This window comes from Arvicanthis niloticus, chromosome 2 (assembly GCF_011762505.2).
Source record: "Arvicanthis niloticus isolate mArvNil1 chromosome 2, mArvNil1.pat.X, whole genome shotgun sequence".
Lineage (NCBI taxonomy): Eukaryota > Metazoa > Chordata > Mammalia > Rodentia > Muridae > Arvicanthis > Arvicanthis niloticus.
Genome location: NC_047659.1, coordinates 98,697,983 through 98,718,275, shown reverse-complemented (window position 1 = coordinate 98,718,275; position 20,293 = coordinate 98,697,983). Strand labels below are relative to the sequence as shown.

Genomic DNA, 20,293 nt, shown 5'->3' with positions numbered 1-20,293 from the left:
AATATTGACATAAACTGTATAAAAGGAAAACTTTCTAATATGAACATTCCCAGAATTTTATTTCTGAGTTTAAAGTAACTTTGAAATTCAGTTTTTCTTTTTCTGTCTTTATTGCCTGTTGTATTAGTTATATTTCGGTACAGATGTATATTAAACTGTGAAGTTAAAAATCTGTATGTATCTTCTGTTATCATGTAGGCTATTCCATGAGCGCCTTACTGGAACCCATTTGCCAGCTCAAGGTAAAATGATACTTCTTAAAATATCTAGATTGTTGAAACTTTAGTCTGTAATTTTTACTAAGAGTTTTTTGTTTTGCTTTGCTTTTTAAAAAGGGCCTTATGTAGTATTTAATGAAAACAAAAGAATTACCAAATTACTGTTTTGGGTAATGGGAAAAACACTCTGATAATAATCTTACAAAATAGCTCTGGACAGCAGAGGAGCTGTGTCTTAGCACTGTAATACAGAAAATCTGCAAGCAAAGCTTAATGAATTTACCATGTGTGAAGAATTTTTTAAAATAAGCTGATATCTGGATACAATGTAGTGGTACACACTTGTAATTCCAGTACTCAGGAATTACAAGGAACATAAGTTTGAGGACAGCCAGGGCTATATAGCATTACACTGTCTTTTAAAAAAAACAAAATGAAGATTTTCCCAAAGAGAGTAAATGCTGGAATCCTCGTCTGTTCTGAATTGACGCAGAAAGATGTAATAGAACTTTTAAAAATGTAACCTTTTCTTTTCTATTAGAAATAAAGATGCCATTTCAACAATAGTTACTGTCATCTTATTTAAAATAACCACTTAGGCTTTATATTTCATCCAGGTATTATCTTTTTGAGTTAATCAGAAAGTTATTTCTTTAATATTTTTCTTAATTGAAAATTAGTCCATTTTCTGAGACAGTTTAAATGGGTTGATTTTTTTTTTTAAATAATTTTGGTACGTATGTGTTAGATTTATATGTATGAATGTTTTGCTTGCATGTATGTATGTCTGCCCTGCATATATGCCTAGTACCTACATAGAGAGAACATCACATTCCCTAGAAATAGAGTTGTGCATGACTGAGCACTGTGTGCGTGGTGGGAATTAAACCTGCATCTTCTGAAAGAACAAATGTTCTTAACTGCTGAGCCATCTCTCCAGCCACAAATAGACTTTTTAAAATACAAAATACTGGAAGAATAGAGGAATGTATTATGTGCTGATTTTATTTACTGTCACTTCTCACTTATTTCTCATCTCATTTTTTCCTCTCACAGCTGCAACCTCAGAACCTATACATAATGCACAGATTTTAAACCAAGTTATGATAACAAAGTCAAGTCCAGGAAAAAATTCAGCCTGTGTTTCTAGGAGTCAGGTAATAAGGACCTTTATTTGTATGTTGCATAGAAATTAGGTATGTTATTGGACAGCCATTCTGGCTGCCTTTGTATCTAATTCCATTGACACTGTCTCCTGTGATTGACCTCCATTTCAGCCACTATTCCATGATAGCTCTCAGAGCCTTTCTGTTATCTCTCATCAACTCTAATATAACTTGTTATCAGACCTAGGGCCCCTGCCACATAATCCTGTCTGCAGCTTCTTTCTTCCTAGTTGCCTCTATTCTGCTGGCCTCTTCATAGGCCCAGGAAATCCCTATTTTAGATCACATTTGCCTGGAGGTTTTTTGACCCTGCTTTTGAAAAAGCCCAGAACCTCAAACATTCATCCACATAACCTCAACCAGAACACTAACCCTTCCAGGCTTTTCTTTTCTATGTTCCATGCTACTGCCTATATTATGTGTCTCATTTACTTATCAGTTCATTCTTTAATACCAAATTATTGTGATAAACTTCATTCAAATCACTCAAATTTGGGGTGCCTCTGTCAAAGCTATTAAAAATAGATACTATTTCTGCCACATAGCAGAAGATAAATCTTCTCATTTTCTGCTATCGAGTATATACGTTACTGCATCTTTTTTTTGCCTTTCTATGGAGTAAGTGGCTTCCTCCTTGTGTCTACTTTTCATCCCCATAAATACTGTTGATTCATCTAAATCTCTTCTGCCTTGCTTGCTTATAAACATAAAAATACTCATATCTCCTTCTGCTTCATGTTCCTTAGCATCTTTCTCTTTTACAGTGCCATCATTCTTTAGGACTTCCTTCTAGCTTAATCCAATATAAAGACTTGTGGTTTTCTAATGTAGCACATTCCTAGAAATAGAGCATATGTGTCGATCTTAGATAGATTGTGCAGACTATCTTAGTTTATATCTTATAATGTATGCTACTCTTATTTTTTCTACTATTCTAAATTTCTAGACAGATGAAATGAGTGCTACTTTTCTTTTGGTCATATTCCTCAGACCTAGCTCATTGTATGGTGTGAAATATCAATAAATATTTGTTTAGTGGGTTATTACTACTATTGGAAATTTCTGAGAGTAAAACAATAACAGGAGGAAATTTTAATTTTTTAAATTTAAATTAATTGCTTTCTTTTGAAGTTAACTAAAAATCATGTCACTTAAAGCTCCAGCTATCAATTATAATTTACATATACATGGTAAATATACTTGATGTTAAAAGGCCCCTTCCCACAGGGCATTTTCATATTATTTTTGAACTAATTTGTATGAAGGCATCTCTGGTAAATGAATGTTCAAGGTTGTTTTCTGTCTTTTAGGGTTCAGAGTATTCTGGTGTGGCATCTTCCACTTGTGATGAAAACTCTAATATGCAAGTACAACGAGTGCATTATTACATAAATTTTATTAAAGTTACTTCATTACACTGTTATAAACGGTGTCTTTCTCCCCAGTAGGGAACAAAGAGTGATCATGATTTCCAAGTCAGAATGTTCTGTCAGCTCATCTGTGGCACCCAAGCCTGAAGCTCAGCAAGTTATGTACTGCAAGGAAAAGCTTATTCGTGGAGATTCAGAATTTTCTTTTGAAGAACTGAGAGCTCAGAAATACAATCAACGGAAGAAGCATGAACAGTGGGGTACTTACACTCTTATATGTTGGGATTGTTTTATATCATTTAAAATAATGGATAATTACATAATTGAATGAAACACGCACAAGATGCCTTGAGCTCATTCTGTCAGAGCCTAGAGTCTTGGTTAGATACTAGTCTTGCAGCAGCATTTGTCCACAGTCTCCTTTGCTAAACTGATAGCTGGTGATTGAAACAGCTCTACAGTAAACATTCTTACTGGTGTTTATTTGCATTAGTGAAATAGTGTTTCCATATTCTGTATGTGAATTTGAACCTCTGTATACAGTAGTCCTAAGATTTGTAGAGCATTTATTTGTTCTGTGAAAGGATTTATTGAGTACTGAGGTTCCGAAAAAATTTCCCAAGTTTACATCTACTTTAAACAGAACATACTGAAATAGTTTTCTGATCAGCACGCCAAATTTATGTTTATAAAATAAATATATTATTATTTATATAAATCATCTATGTTTATGAATAAATACTTTTTGTTCCTCATAAGGAAATGTGCATTTGCACTTGGCTTTTACTATAACAGCATACACTCTAGAGAGAGGAAAACAAACCTTTGTTCCCCTCGGGGTTTTATACCATCTAGGTTATTTGGACTAGATCTACTATGTGAGCCTTTTATTCATTACCTTTTTAAAAATATTTTATTTAAAGTTATATATATGAGTGTGGGTTTTTGCATGTGAGTGCAGTGCCCCCAGAAGAGGTGATTGTGAGCTGTCTGATATGGGTGCTGGGAACCCAGCTTAACATTATAAGAGCAGCAAGCTCTCTTAACTGCTGAGCCATCTCTCTAGCCCCTATATTCATTATTTTTTATATTTAACCAGAACCTTCAATATTTGTTATAGACCCATTTTGAATTGTCCTTGATAGTTTCCTTTCGTGTATCACAACCTGTAGTCTATAGCCAAAAACATTCTGACATGTTTGGAGTATGCCTTTATGTGATGTTTATAGGAAATAGAACTATCCAAAGTTTTACTTGAAACTCTGAAGTACACCTTATTTCTCAGAAAAGTGAAGCTGGAAGGGTGACTCAGCAGTTAAGAGCTTTTGCAAAGGACCTGAGTTCAGTACCCAGCCATGTCAGATGACTCACAACAAACACCCTGATAACACCCAACTCCAGGGAATCTTAACACCTCTAGCTTCTATAGGCACTATCACACACATGAACATATATATATATATCCAGACACCAATATAAAAAATTAAAACCACGAAGTATGACTATCCCTAAGACCCACATGGTAAGAAGAGAGCCAGCTTCTGCAAATTGTCTTTCAACCTCCACACTGCAGAACTTGTGCCCTTTATTTGTTTGTTTTTGAGAAGTGTCTAGAGTTAAATCTTTAAAAATGTGAAATAGAGGATGATCGGGGAATAGCTCAGTCAGTAAAGTGTTTGCCATATAATAATGAGGGTGTGAGTTTGATTCCTAGGAAACCACATTAAAAGTGGTAAGCATGATAGCAGACAATTAAACTCACAGCACTCGGATGACAAAGGCAGCTTAGACTACTCAGCTCCAGGCCAGTGAAAACAAAAACCAAGGACGTGGCTCATGATTATCCCTGGCTTCCACATGCACATATGTACATAGGCACATGAACACAAACACATGTAAGCATATGTAAGATAAATAATTAGAAAATAAAAACAAATGGAAAATCATTTTCAAGTGATTTGCTGCACAGTATGATTATTTTTAGTTATTATTTTAGAAATGTTTAGTATTAGACTCTGCTGTTGCTGAATATTATTGATTCTATAAAAAAATTTTTTATAAGACCTGTATTTAATAGTAACTGTGATGAGGACAGGTAAAGGTTACAGTTAAAAAATAATGTAAGTTTAAGCTCTGAAATCTAATAAATATGGAGAACTTTGATTTAAAAATTATCTGTCCTAAATTGTGACCTTTTATATTTTGCATGCAATTCTCTGATGAAATTTTGAGAGCAAACCATGTTTTTTTAATGTTCTTAAAGTTAGTGAAGACAGAAATTATATGAAAAGGAAAGAAGCAAATGCTTTTGAAGAGCAATTATTAAAACAGAAAATGGATGAACTTCACAGGAAATTGCATCAAGTGGTGGAATTGTCTCACAAGGACCAGCCTGCTTCCGTGAATAGGCCTGATGTATGTCCATGTTCTTCACTATTTCAAATGGCCATTATTCCTAATACTACTAGCTATTGTTTTCTCTGCTTTGTTTTTACAGTTATTCTAACTTAGCTAGAAATCTTACTGAATTAATAATTTGATACATAAAGGTGTGAAAATTTGGAATAAGCAAAGAAATATAGAGACTGAATGGAAATGAATTTTTGCTTTGGTTTGGTTTTTGTTTGTTTTTCAAGACAGGGTTTCTCTGTGTAGCCCTGGCTGTCCTGGAGCTCACTCTGTAGATCAGGCTAGCCTCAAACTCCAAATCCGCCTGCCTCTGCTTCCCAAGTGCTGGGATTAAAGGCGTGTGCCACCACTGCCCAGCCTGAATGGAAATGTTTAACTCAAGCTAGTCTCCACAGATGTGCAAAGTACAAGAGACCCTGAGATCTGTGATACTTCTTAATGGAATACTTGATCTGTGTTGTGACTGCCCTTTCTCCGTATTAATTTGCTAGGTGAAGAAACAGTGTTAAGTCATTTAAGTTACTGTTTTAGGGGATGTTTTTGGCTTTTTTTGTATTGGTTTTGAGACAGAGTATTAATATGTAGTCTTTGCTGGCCTGGAACTTGCTATGTTAACCAGATGTACTTGAACTGCTTCTGCCTCTGAATAAGGCATATGCCACCATACACAGCTTAAGTTAACTGTCTTACAATTTGTAAGAATAGTTCCAGAAGATAAGAAATTAGCCTTTTTGTATTTTAAAAGTTTATTTATCCTTCCTATTATTGACCATGCATTTGTGGAAATTAATATAAATATATCCTGTTCATTAAATAGAAAATGGCTACTAAGAATATTATCAGAGCACTGTGGGGAATATTTGGTAACATTAATTTTAGTCTTTTCCCAAAATTTAGTAAAGAGAAATATGATATTTTGTTTTGTGGTTCACTTGTCCTTTTTAATAGTTTTTGAAGTAATAGGTTCCATTATGACATTGTCATATTTTTCTTTTTGTTGATTCTCCTTTCCCTTTCTCTGTCTCTTCTTTTACCATGTATTCTTTTGCTCCTAGTAGGTTCCTTTGCACTTTGATATCACACATATTGTTACTAACTCCTCAGTTTTTGTTTTATTAGACAAGGTTTTAAAGTGGCTTAAGCTGGCCTGGAACTTGCTAGGTAGCCAGATCAGCCTCAGCCTCACTGCAATTGTCCTGTGCCTTAGACTCCTATGAGCCACTTAGTTACTTTTAAAATTCTGATCTTATGGAAGCCAATTTGTTTTTCAGTGGCTGAAAGTATGGACTAGAGAGATAGCTCAGCCAATGAAAGTGTTTGCTCTACAAGCCTAATGGCCTGAGTTTAATCCCAGAAACCCATGTAAAAAAGGCAGATGTGGTAGGTAGGACACATCTGTAATTCCAACCCTCATACAGTGAGATGAGAGGCAGAGACATAGAAATTGTCTGGAAGCTTGTGAGCCAACTGGACTGTAATATGTGATGCAGAGAATTGAGACCTTGGCCCAACAAAGTAAGAGTGGACCAGCTCCTAAAAGGTGTCCCCTGATTTATAAATGTGCACACACAAATAATAATTTTAAAAAATTATAAACTTTTGGTGTGTCCATGTTTAAGATGCTACAGGAAGCCATCATAGAGGCTAGTCTTTTAGTTGTTGCTATGCTTTGAAAAGCTCTAATGACTAATTAGTAATATTCAAGACTTCCTAATTTTGTTTTTGTTTATATCTTTTTGTTTTGCATGAAAGGTTAATCTGGTATGTATGGCACAAAATACATGCTCTGAGCAAGAACTGAGAGGTTCAGGTCTTTCATCCATCAATCAGCAGACCTCAGAGAACTCAGGAGAGAAACCACAAGGAGAACCTTCTGTTCCTCTTATGGGAAATGCTGTTAACAGCACTTTGCTGTTCCCAGCTGCCAGCCTGCCAACTCTTCCTATTCCTGTAAGTGACCAGTCATTGACAGAATCCAGGTAAGCTAAATGTGCTAGAAATATTAGTGATGTGAGTGGCATGTATAATTTCTTTCCATGATCTGCAGTGTCATGTTGTATAAGAAATGAACTGTTCTGGTTTTTTTAAAAATTTGTATTTTGAAAAAATTCTTAAATATTGGCCCCAAATCTTCAGAATTAATCCCATACTTCTTTTACAGTTTTTTTTTTTACTTTATACTTTTTTATTGAATTAAAAACTTTCAGCAGTCTCTGAACCTTCAGAATATATAGCTGAAAACTGAAAGTACCTTTATTTACTGACTTTGACTGCATACCAGTAGGAATTATTAATGTACAGAAAATTACTTGACATGTGTTCTGATGTTTCCTTTTTCTTCCTTCAGAAATTGGGATAAGTATCAATGATTCTTTGTGCCAAGATCTATTTCCACACTATTCCCCAATTTAGAAGGATTTTTCTAGGCTTCAAAAATAATACCAAATTTCTTATTTGTTTTACATTTTTGTCTTTGGTTATTCATCTCTTAATTTGTGATTTGATAGGAATTTGTACAACTACAAGTAATTTGCACTTTAACATTTTAATATGGTTCTTAAGAGAATTCTAACAGATAAGTTGACTGCCCCAGTGTGTTTAAAAGCAAGCTGTTGGGGCTGGAGAGATGCTCTTCCAGAAGTCCTGAGTTCAATTCCTAGTAACCACATGGTAGCTCACAACCATCTGTAATGGGATCTGATGCCTTCTTCTGGGTGGTCTGAAAACAATGACAGTGGATTCACATACATAAATTAAATAAATAAATCTTTTAAAAAAGCAAGCTGTTATATAAGTAGCTTGCTACCTTCTTGTCATTTTAAAATCTGGACATCACTAATGGTTTCAGGTTCATCACAAGAAATATACTAGTTCCACTAACACACACTGCCTGAAACTAGGTCTTAGGCCTTTAACCCACACCATAAATAAAGTGTCTTTGAATTTGGGAAGGCATTCTTTCCTTTTGCGTGGAGGGATGGTTGTTACTGCACTAACACAAGAACCACTGGGTTACAGAAAAACATTCAATGATTATCTTTATTTGAACAAATAAATATTCCCAAAGGCAGTAAATATTTCTTTACTTACACCATGGCCCTAAGCAGTTTTATTCTCAACCTAACAGACTTAACATTGTTGTCAGTATTTTACTTTCTTGAGAGTTAGTTTAAAATTCTAATATGTAAAGTGCTTTTATTCTTCAGTATGTTTCAAGAGTTTTTCTTTTTCAGATGTGTGAATCAAAGTATTCATGCATTCATGCCACAGAGTGGACCAGAAACAAAAGAAGGTAGTGTTGCGTTATAATGACTTCATCCAGCTTGTTTGGGTAGACTCTTTTTGGGTTGCTCAGAGGAAGAATGATTTTATAAAGCCTCAGACTATTTCAGACAAAAATAGAAAATTATTAGTCACATCTTCCTAGTTCAGAATTCTTGGGCATTTTTCTATTAAGCTTCTCAGTGTATTCATCTGAAATGTCATAATTAGAAAGGTTTGTTAGTCTTACATTTTGTTTGGTAGTATAGCGGAGGCATTTACATAGAAGATAATTTTGTCCATTAAGTAATAAAGACACAGTTGGTCAATTACTTTCTCTCCTCATATGACTGGCATCTTTTCCACCAACAGTAGGGACAGGGCTATTTGAAATAGAGACTTACTGCACCAAGACTTAGTTCATGCTCACTAGATACAAAGCATAGTTCTAAGTCATTAGAAAGGTAGTTGTAAATAAAAAGGTGAGAATAACTATGGGAAAAGAGATATTATTATTAGGGTGGAGAGTTAGGATTCAAAGAAAGTGACCGGGAAGGGCTGATAGAGTAAGATTTAGGTAAAAGGGAGAAGGGAATTACTCATGTAGCAAACTTTGCAAGCCTGTTTCAGGTAGAAAGAATGACAAGTGTAGATCTTTCAGGCAACAATATTCCTGTTAATGTTCCAAGCACCAAAGATACTTTCAGTGCTTTCAGATGAGCAGTGGAAGAGAAGGAGAAAGACAAATAAAGTCTGAGTAAACCCTTGCTGAGTAAAATGAAAAACATCCTTAAAATTTATAACATAGAAGGTGGAAAAGATTTACAGTATTACCAGAAGGAGGTAGTACTTGGTATATTATGAACTAAGGATGCTATTCATGACAAAACTAACTTGGTGTGACCTTTTTTTTTTTTTTTTCTTCTTCTATAAAAGGGTAATTCTTGACCTTACTTCATGATATTACAAAGATAAACATGAATGTATGAACGCCTAATCAATGATAATAAAAGTAGTGATCATTATTGATATTGGTAAACTTTTAATTGTAATTGCTGCAATCATGTACCTTTTAATGTGTTCTGATTGGCATATTGATGGTACATTTTGTTCCACTCCTTTGCTAGTATGCGAAACAAATAAAGTTGCCAGCATTAATGATTTTCGTACAACTCCAAACACATCATTGGGAATGGTTCAAGGAACACCATGCAAAGTGCAGCCATCACCAACTGTCCACACCAAGGAGGCATTAGGTAAAGTATTTTGTTTGTATGTATAGTGCCTCCTATAAATGAATAAAACTGATTTGTAACCTGTTGACACATATTTCTTCTGTTCTTTAAGGTTTCATCATGGATATGTTTCAGGCTCCAACACTTCCTGACATTTCTGATGATAAAGATGAATGGCTATCTCTAGACCAAAATGAAGATGCATTTGAAGCCCAGTTTCAGAGTAATGATTTATTTAAAAGCTATTAAGTACACAATATCACAGGAAGTTGTGATGGGCATTATCAAGAAGTAGATATGACCTTACTTTGAATAGTATGCCATGTAAAAGCAGGGAATAAATAAATTACATGTATGACAATTTGAAAAGTTGTAGTGTATATGATAATTGGTTTGGGTTTTTTTGTTAGGTTGAGTTTTTTTGTTACTATTTAATAGTGAGTGCTAAAGGACAAAAGTATCATGGGTAGGAACGGTAGGGAAATTAAGTCCTTAACATAAAGCTTAAGTACCTCCTGGGAAAGATATCTAGGTGGAATTTGGAACTCAGCATTGCTGGAAGCCAAAGATAAGTAAAATCTAGTTAGAATTGAGAAGGTTGGGAATGAAAACTCAAGGGTTAATTTTATTCCTAGAGGACATGAACAACAAAAACCTAAAAGTTTTGTTTTGTGCACTTTGGTTGAGTGTGCTCTGAGCAGCATTATAGGAGGGTGGACACTGCTCTGTATGTGACAGATCTCTACTGGGCCCTGAGTGCAAGACCCAGTGACAATGAATCAGTCGATTCTTGCTGCAAAGTACCTCTATGTCATTATCTAGGACTTAGTATTCCTTTTAGAGATTTCAGTACTTTTTTTTATATGTAGCTGAAGTTTAGCCTAAAGGATAATGCCTTTTCATAACACAATAATAAGATGATATTTTGTTTTCCTGCAGAAAATGCAGTATCTTCGGGTGATTGGGGAGTTAAACAGATTATGACTTTGTCATCTGCTTTTCCTATTTTTGAAGATGGAAACAAAGAAAATTATGGGTAAAGAAAACATCTATTTTAAATAAACCTAGAGGAAATATATGCCACCAAAATGCCATAAAATGCTGAAAATTTTAGGCAGTAAGGAGATAGGATGGACTGCTCAGCAGATGATCTGGGTTGGAGTTTCAGTGCTGCTGCCAATAGGCCTTTTAACCACACAGTGAGAAGCCAGTGTGCTATGCATGAGTTCCAAGACCTCCTATAGCAGAAGCACAGCTGTCAGAACAGATGAATTCTCTGGATTTGAAATTATATTAAATGTGCATGACTCTGCCAGTATATCCATAGAGTATAGGGCCAATAAAGTAGAACAATAGGTTCTCTGCGGAGAAAATGTTTTTAAGGTAGAAGAAAGATATTGGGGCATAGAATGAGGTATTTTCAGGAATCTTCGTGGTTAAAACAAGTGAAATTATGTAATATCTTAAGGTATCTTGGCATGCTGAGGTAGAATGGAGACATCATGACAGGTTGCAGAAGTGATATCCGTATCTAGAACAGGCACTAGAAATAAGACTTAAAATGTTACCTGGTACCTGAGACATCTTACGGTCAAGGCCCTTGTTTTCATTTGCTTCTAAAACTTGGAACCCAGTATACTAAAAACATCTTATTTTTATAGTTAATTCAATTTGGACACAGTTTTACTATAGTTGCTGTGAAAGTAAGGAGTCTCAAACCATTAACTCAATAAGTAGGATAAGTGACAAATTCTAACACTTTTCGCTTATTTATTTCATCTGTATGTTTTATGATTTGTATTTACACAAATCTTTCTTTAGCTTACCACAGCCTAAAAATAAGCCCTTAGGAGCTAGGACCTTTGGAGAACGATCTCTCAGCAAATATTCATCAAGATCAAATGTAAGTAAATCTCTGCTTCATCAGTGAAATATGTCTTATAGTCTGTTCTTCATTTTACCAAATGGTTATGCTCATCAAATGGCACAAAGTGTATATAACTTCTGGAAAATCCAGTGTTGAGTGAAAAATGTGTCAACAACATTGAATTCTATAATAAGTAGAGAAAAGAAAAACAATTATGTGCTCCTTGCCCCTCAAGAGCCATTCCTTTAGCTAGGTGGTGCCATCTAAGGGTATGTATTTTTTTTCTTAGACATAAGAATTAAGACCTAGAGTGGACTATTAGTAAGAAACCCAGAAAATTGAATTGATGAAAATGAACCATCAACAGCATACCATAACAGACAAGGTTCTCCTGTTCACTGGCTCACAACATTCCTATGTGTTAGCAACCATTGTACCTAGACTTCCACTGTGACCCATTGTCTTCCCCATGTGTATGTTTACAATTTCCTGAAACACTGGACTGGAGTTTAGATTCAGTGCCACTATTTTAAAACTATGTTTTGTTGAATGATTCTGCTACATTTTTGCTACATTTTGCTACATTCTTTATTAAACAAAGAAGGTACATTTTCTATATTTGCTGATGCTGAGCAGAACCTGGCATATTTATTACCTTCCAGTTTTTCCTTCAATACTGGAAAAGATGGTAGAATTTATAAAAAGGTGTGATGTGTAGAATGTGTATGTGGCATTTTAAGAACTGAGGGGATTTATTAAGTTCTCTTTCCCCATGGATTTTAAAACTTAGCCTATAATTACAGTCTTAAATATCTGATTTTATAGGCCATGTCAGTGAAAATAGGTGACCTTATGCCAGAAATTATGGATGTGATTCATTTTGATTTTGTCTTTGTAAAGTGAGGTGGGAGCCACAAGAACCAACTTGAACAAGTCAGTGGTGAGACCTGGGACAATTTGAAAGAAATTTGAAAGAATAAGTAATGTAATATTGTATTATAACCCAAGAAATGAAATGAATATCCATGGTCATATAATGGGGGGAGGGGGGACAGATCTCCCTTACAGAAGCATTCTAAGGAATGTAGAAGGTCACCATTAGAACACTAAGATAGTAACTGCTATAGGCAAAGTCCATGGATGACTACTGACGTTATTGAGAAGAAGCGGTGTCTACATAGCTCCGAAGCTTCTTACAAAATTATCACTTACTATACTGGTTTAACATCTCACCAGGAGGGCCACAAAGGTAGCTCAGCAGGTAAAGGCATTTGTCACCAAGCCTGAAGACAGAGTTTGATCCCAGGGACCCACATGGTAGATTGATTCCCAAAGTTGTCGTCTGACCTCCACATGTGAGCCTTGGTACATGTGTGTACCAAGTACACACACAAAGACAAGTTAATGTATATTTTTCCACTGGTTCTTTTGATGAAGCCCTGTGGAAGGCAGAGTTTACCTTCCTTTCAGTATGGGCAAGATATGGTGATTTATATCAGAAAAGACAGTGGGGAGAGGGAATAGAATTCAGTAAGGAAACCTTAGAGATGTCTGACCAAGTGGTTGGGTTAACATCACCAGTAATAAGTTGTGTTTATAGTACATAGCCTCAACATTTAATGAGATGCTCCATTACAGTCTTCTCTGGCGTCTATAGCCCTAAGCCTAAACTAGGCAGTCATAGATCCTGACCTCAGTGCAAAAGTGTCAGTGGAATAAAGGGTAGGAAGGATCCACAGGTGGCTGTAGTCAGAGGCAGTTGAATAGACAGGACAGCCATGTGCAGGGTGCTGACCTGTGTTGAAGGTTGGAGGAGAAATAGAAAAACTAAATAAGGACTCCAGGTACTAATATCATTTTTAACAGTATACCACATTTTGGATAAGATTACTGTTAAAGGGAACTAACAAAGCAGAACTCTTAACTATCTTTGTAACTCTGTTTTCAAGTTTAAAAAATAATGTACAAGATAAAAACATGTCCAATTGTTATGCACCTGCATTGAATTATGCTAAAAACAAGGTTTATATCTATTTTTCTTTAACTTTTTTTTTTAAATCTTAAAATGTTTGAGGTTCTGTTTTGTTTTTTTGAGAAAGGAGCTTGCTGTATTGTTCAGGATGATTTTGAACTCCTAAGCTCAAGTGATCCTTATACCTCTGCACCCTCCTGAGTAGTTTGTGCTATGGGGCGTTCTTCAATTTGTCTTCGTTATAGGAAATGCCTCACACTGATGAGTTTATGGATGAGTCAACAGTATGTGGTATTCGCTACAACAAAACCCTAGCTCCCAATCCTAAAAGTCTAGGAGACTTTACATCTAATGCCCAGGTCTCGTCTACACCATTCCACAAATTTCCAGCAGATTCAGTGCAGATTCCAGAAGATAAAGGTGAGTGTTCATCTCTCTCTGCAGAAATATACTGTTTGTTATTATAGTTTCTTTTTGAAATTTCTATAAAGAAGGTTTGAAAATTGTAAAGACACTTAAAATGCACTTTGTTGTTGTTACTGTTGTTTCTTAGTTTTTGATGGTCTTTCTTCATAGTCTGTATTTTTAAATTTTAATAAGTAGGTAGAAAGTGAAAAAACATGTGTAGTCACTTAAAGACATATATCCAACAGGACTATGTTGTATTTTGATAGCAAAGAAAAAACAACTACAAAAAGATTAAATTATTTAACTATTAGAAACAACTTATATTTTCTCTTTTTTTGTTGTTTTTTGTTTTTTGGGGGGTTGTTTGTTTGTTTGTTTGTTTGTTTTTCCGAGACAGGGTTTCTCTGTGTAGCCCTGGCTGTCCTGGAACTCACTCTGTAGACCAGGCTGGCCTCGAACTCAGAAATCTGCCTGCCTCTGCCTCCCAAGTGCTGGGATTAAAGGCGTGCGCCACCACTGTCTGGCTGAATTTATATTTTCTAATCTAATGAGTAATGAATGACCAGTTTTTGTCCATGATATATCTTCAGATGTTACTTTAGAAATACAGACAAGTATACCATACAGAGAAAAATCACATTTTAACATTTTTATCTAAATTCAAAAAAATCATTTTTTTGAAGCATTTTAAAATTACTTTTAGTCCTCATTTCAACCTCAAACCTAATGTAACCTTTATATAAAAGATACACATGTGTGGACTGTCAAGACAGCTCAGTAGTTAAGAACATTGGCTGCTCAGACATCCAGGGTTTGGTTCCCAGCATCCACATGCCAGCTCCCAACAGTTTGTAACTCCAGTTCCACGGGATCTGATAGCCTTTTCTGACCTCTGCAGGGACTGATACAAGTAAAACACACACATAAACATAAAATAATTTTGTAAATGTTTAATAAGAATTTATATTTGAATTTAATCTAATGCCACTGCATCGAATACAGATATTAGGTACTAAAAGGCATACACTGTGAGATCTGGAGCATTATGCCATTTTGATAACTATCCATTTACCAGGTAAATTAGATCACTCTCAGAATTCTTTAAAAGTATAATTGTTTTCCCAAAACAATAATGAAGGTCTCTGAGATGGCCTAACAGGTAAATGTGGCTTGCTGCTAAGCTTGATGACCTGAGTTGATCTCTAGGACCCACAAGATAAAATGAAAGAACTGACTCCTGCAAAGTTATCCTCTGACTCTATACATATGCAGTGACATGCAGTCAAGTCACTTAAGCACACATACACAAACAATTTTAAAAATGTTTAAATTAATAATGAACTGCTGAAGAATTTTACTTCACTAAATGGGAGATATTCTAATGTCATTGTGACCCTAAAAATCTAAAAATTGACTAAGGAGTAAGGATATTTACTTTTTTAAAAGATTTATTTATTTTATATATGTGAGGAGGGCATCATCGGATCTCCCATTACAGATGTTTGTGAGCCACCAAGTAGTTGCTGGGAATTGAACTCAAGACCTCTGGAAGAGGAGCTGGAGAGATGGCCCAGTGGTTAAGAGCACTGATTGCTCTTCCAGGGGTCCTGAGTTCAATTCCCAGCAACCACATGGTGGTTCACAACCATCTGTAATGGGATCCAATACCCTCTTCTGGTGTGTCTGAAACAGCAGTAGTGTACTCATATACAATAAATAAATATTTAAAAAAAAAAAAAAAGACCTCTGGAAGAGCACTCAGTTTTCTTAACCGCTGAGCCATTTCTCCAGCCTGGATATTTTCCTAAGAGTACTAATCCAATATGTTTTATTTCTTTCTTAAATCTTGGAAGTTAGTTCAAACTCCAACTATTTTTAAATACCATCACAAGTTTGCCAGTCATAAAAAATTTGAAGTTTTACAAATTAAGGAAAATCTATGAAGAGTTCTTCAAAGTATCAAAAGTAACTGTTCTTAGGACAGTGATTACCACCTTATCCACTGTGATCCTGTAAATAAAAGCTAATGTTCTAGTACTAAATAAGTATTAGTACTTGTTTCAAGCAACCGTCAGATAAAAGTTAATCCAGTATAACAATTGGCTAAGTGTAGCCTATAATTCTACCCTGTCTACTGTCAATAAAGATATTGTTTTGTTTTTTAAATTAGAAAGAGCAGTGGTTTAAGGGCTGCCAATATCTAAATCCATGCAAGTAAATGCTGTCTCTCCAGTTTGTTAAAAAGACACACAAATCTCTATATAAACCCTTCTGGAATGGTTACAACTTTTTACTCCCCCTTTGTGTCTTCACCAAGTATGTGCTGCCCCTGTGCCAGTGTCTTTCTTTAGTCTGGTCATCATGCCTGTAACATGCTATTTATTCTTTGAATAGCACTTTTTACTATGGGACACTGTTTAGAAATTGTAGTGAAAGTCAGTATAAAAGGGAATTTCAGCCTTTGTAACCATATCAAATGTTTGTATCTACATGTGTATGTAATATGTCTGTTTGTTATTTTTTTATTTCAGAAAATGCAGTAGCCATGCAGTATACACATATGGCTTTGGATTCTTGTAAAGAAAATATAGTGGATCTCTCAAAAGACAGAAAGCTTGGGTATTGTGTTTGTCATTCTCCTCTTCCACTGTAGCTTTGCTCTTTAAGATATAAATATCTTATCGCAACCCAATAAGGCTAGTAAGGTTTTAATGGTAGCTTTGAGTCAGAAGGTACTATTTGTGAATGTAAACACAGTGGTGAACCTGAACACTTGCTATACTGAAACAGCTTGCTAACAGATCCCTGAGCTAGCATTTTCTGAAATTCATTTCAGGGTTCAAACTGTAAGTTCTTTTATAATACCAAGACCCCAATATGTTAAGTATTGAAAAACTGAGGAAATATAAATTATGCTTTACACACCCATTTAATTGAGAAACTCAGTGCCTTTTAATAGAAGATAGAATGTTTAAGCCTTTTTAGGTACTGGTCAAAGGTAAAGTTCCATTGTATTGATTAGGCTGGTGTATGTAACAAGTACAAAAAGTAGTTACTATTTTTTGTTTATTGTAATCCAGTCTCAGTGTTCATGCTTTCTGTGTGCTACATCCTTTTAATCCTTAGAACAGCTTGAGCTATGACAGTTGTTTAGCACATAGGCAAAATCACAAATAGAAAATACATGAATGAGAGTCCTTTTGTGTATTGGTTTGTCTTAGTGTTATAAAAAGCCATTTAGAATGAAAATTACTTAGTCTTGATTATAGTAGTGCTATTTAGATATAATTTTTGGGAATAAACTCATTCCTTCCCACAGTTACTATTAAATAACAAATATATCATCTTACCTGTTTACCTAAGATATTAAGTGATTTTGATTATATTTCTGTTGATATCTTAGGTAGCTGTGTATTTATTTATACATACTGGTTTAATGAACTTTTATTTGATCAACTCAACCTTTGAGTTAATTTTGAAATGCTGTTCTTAATAATGAAGTGAGTTATTGTATTTTCATCAGATTTAATAAGCTTCTAATCACATGCAGTTTTTTTTTTTTTTCTCTTTTTTTCCACATACAGTCCAATTCAAGAGAAAATTTCAGCATCTTTACTCTGTCCTAGTCAGCCTGCCACAGGTGGTTTGCTCACCCAGGAAGCAGTGTTCAGCCTTGAGGCTTATAAATGCACAGACACTGACTATGCAACAGTGGAAGACCTATCAGATGCCAGCGCTGGGCTCCAAGTTGAACGGGTGCAAGCTAGTTCACTTGGAAATGTCAATGCTCCAAGTATGCACACATGCTCAATCTTAGTTTTGCCATAAGAATGATAGCATGAAAAAGCCATTCTATGAAACAATGGAGTGGGAACTTAAATACACCGAATAGAATATAAACTTAGACAAACTTGTAACAGTATCACAAAATAATTCACTACTAACAGATTTGAGATCCATCAATCCATTTTAATCTTGACAGACAAGGTCATTACTAATACCAAAAGGAATTAGGGCCCTAGAGAGATGGTATACTGGTTAAGAGAACTACTGACTGTTCTTCCAGAGGATCCACATTTGGTTTACAACACCTACATCTATAATTCCAGTTCTAGGGAATCTGAAACCCTCATGTGATCTCTCTAGGCACCAGGCGTAAATAAATCTTTAAAAAAGAGTTCAAGGTTAAGGGTTTACTGTGTGTCAAATATATAATCTAATATTACCCTCTACCCTGTATATAACAGGACAATCGGTCAAGACCAAATATTAAGAGAATTAAGAGATATCTTCCAGGGGGCTGGAGAGATTGCTCAGTGGTTAGAGCACTGATGGCTCTTCCAGAAGTCCTGAGTTCAATTCCCAGCAACCACATGGCTCACAACTATCTGTAATGGGATCTGATGCCCTCTTCTGGTGTGTCTGAAGACAGCTACAGTGTACTCATTCAAACAATAAAATCTTTAAAAAAATAAAAAATAAAGATATCTTTCTCTGTCCCTTGTTATACAGAAATTCTTGCTTAAGAACATGGACTCTGGAACTAAACTAAGTTCTAAGGCTAGGTTTTAATTACCAGCTCCTCAACCAACTTTGTGCTTTTTTTCTCTTTAAAGTGAGGTCAGGTGGAGAGATGATTCAGGGGTTAAGAGCACTGACTGATCTTCCAGAGGACCCAGGTTCAATCCCCAGCATCCACATGGTGTCTCAACTGTCTGTAGCCCCAATTTCAGGGGATCTGATGCCATACATATCACACACATGTAGGCAAAACAAGTAATGTATATTAAAAAATTAAAATAAATGTATCTTAAAATGAAGGCCAAACTAGTACCTACCTTAAAGATGTACTATAAGAACTAGATGAGTTCATAAATCTCAGAACTTTGTTCTAGGTGTACTAAGTAGTAACCATGTTGGAGAGTAGCCTTTTCAAACCACCACTGGGTGTTTTATAACACTAAATTGGAGAGGAGGCTTTGTCTTCCCTTTAGGAATTGTTTCCCTATATACAGTATTATTTTTCATGTATTTTATGTGTATTAGTAGGGGAAACAAAGAATATATGTCTGAGCATACTAGAAGCAGTTAAATGTTCATGTATGCAGCTATACTTTTTAAAGATGCAAATGCTGCAGGTCCAGATGAGTCAAAAAGGAGCTAGTTGACTCCCTTTGTCATAACTGGATAGTCAACCTAAATTTGTAGACCTCAAGTGGCAGAAATGACAGAACAACTGATTTTAGCTTATTTTCTTAATTGAATCAAGCTCTACATGGGATAAACGTTTGAAAACATTTAATGAATACATGTACTGTTAAAATATATGAATGCTGAATTTATGGGGTTTTTTGTTGTTTTTTTTTTTTTTTTTTTTTTTTTAATTTTTTCCTGTTTAAGACTTTACTATTGAGAACCCATGGGATGATGAATTGATTCTTAAACTTCTATCTGGGCTTTCTAAGCCGGTTACTTCCTATTCAAATACTTTTGTGTGGCAGAGTAAACTTCCAGCCATCAAGACCAAGACAGAATTCCAGTTGGGTAAGAATTTTGAATTCTTATTTGTGAGAAATTTAGTAACTCTGAGATTCTCCTACCCTTTCCACCTTCAAGAAAGTAAATATCTGCTGTATTGAGAAATGTTGTTAAGCAGTGATACTAGAATCGTGATTGCTGTTGGACTTTAATTTGGCAATAATTTATCAAAGTTAAAAATACATGTACTCACCAGGCAGTGGTGGCGCACGCCTTTAATCCCAGCACTTGGGAGGCAGAGGCAGGCGGATTTCTGAGTTCGAGGCCAGCCTGATCTACAGAGTGAGTTCCAGGACAGCCAGGGCTATACAGAGAAACCCTGTCTCGAAAAGCCAAAAAAAAAAAAAAAAAAAAAAAAAATGTACTCCTGGATAGAGATGTTCAGAGGTTAAGAGCACTTCCAGGAGAATTCAGTTTGGTTTCCAGCACCCATGTTGGGCAGCTCACAACCCTTAAGTCAAAAACTTGTAAAATACAAAATTGACCTAACCATTCTAAACTATTACAAATATGTATGCACTTTGTTATTATACAGCTAAGTATACTGAGGCATCTGGGCTGCTTTCACCTTTCTTTTAGAATTTGTTAAGGAAGTTCTCTCTTGATGGCTATATCCCCCAGATATACCCATTTTTTAGGCTTTTTGTCAGCTTTTTGTATCATTTCCCAAGGTTCTTTGCTGGTCTATGTGAATCACCTTCTTGGAGAAGGAGCCTTTGCTCAAGTCTTTGAAGCTATTCATGGAGATTTGAAAGATACCAAAAGTAAACAGAAATGTATTTTGAAGGTAAATGATATGAATAATGTAGATGTGAATTTTTGAAAGTTGTTAGCTCCCTGTGCTAACTC

At 35.3% G+C, this 20,293-nt stretch overlaps 1 protein-coding gene across 2 annotated transcripts in view; it reads left to right on the top strand.

Annotated features, from left to right (window-relative positions):
• Bub1 (BUB1 mitotic checkpoint serine/threonine kinase) overlaps positions 1-20,293 on the top strand; it is a 31,279-nt gene that overhangs the window by 6,873 nt on the left and 4,113 nt on the right. The window contains exons 5-20 of one of the 2 annotated variants that reach the window (XM_076929718.1): positions 199-242; positions 1,275-1,375; positions 2,695-2,747; positions 2,830-3,014; positions 5,018-5,169; positions 6,916-7,142; positions 8,397-8,455; positions 9,552-9,680; positions 9,772-9,882; positions 10,599-10,695; positions 11,481-11,562; positions 13,744-13,918; positions 16,438-16,525; positions 17,491-17,699; positions 19,307-19,450; positions 20,116-20,231. In XM_076929718.1, the coding sequence (XP_076785833.1) occupies positions 199-242; positions 1,275-1,375; positions 2,695-2,747; positions 2,830-3,014; positions 5,018-5,169; positions 6,916-7,142; positions 8,397-8,455; positions 9,552-9,680; positions 9,772-9,882; positions 10,599-10,695; positions 11,481-11,562; positions 13,744-13,918; positions 16,438-16,525; positions 17,491-17,699; positions 19,307-19,450; positions 20,116-20,231 (1,972 nt within the window). The remainder of the gene's footprint in view (positions 1-198; positions 243-1,274; positions 1,376-2,694; positions 2,748-2,829; positions 3,015-5,017; positions 5,170-6,915; positions 7,143-8,396; positions 8,456-9,551; positions 9,681-9,771; positions 9,883-10,598; positions 10,696-11,480; positions 11,563-13,743; positions 13,919-16,437; positions 16,526-17,490; positions 17,700-19,306; positions 19,451-20,115; positions 20,232-20,293) is intronic. The other variant, XM_034496852.2, reaches the window with a different exon arrangement.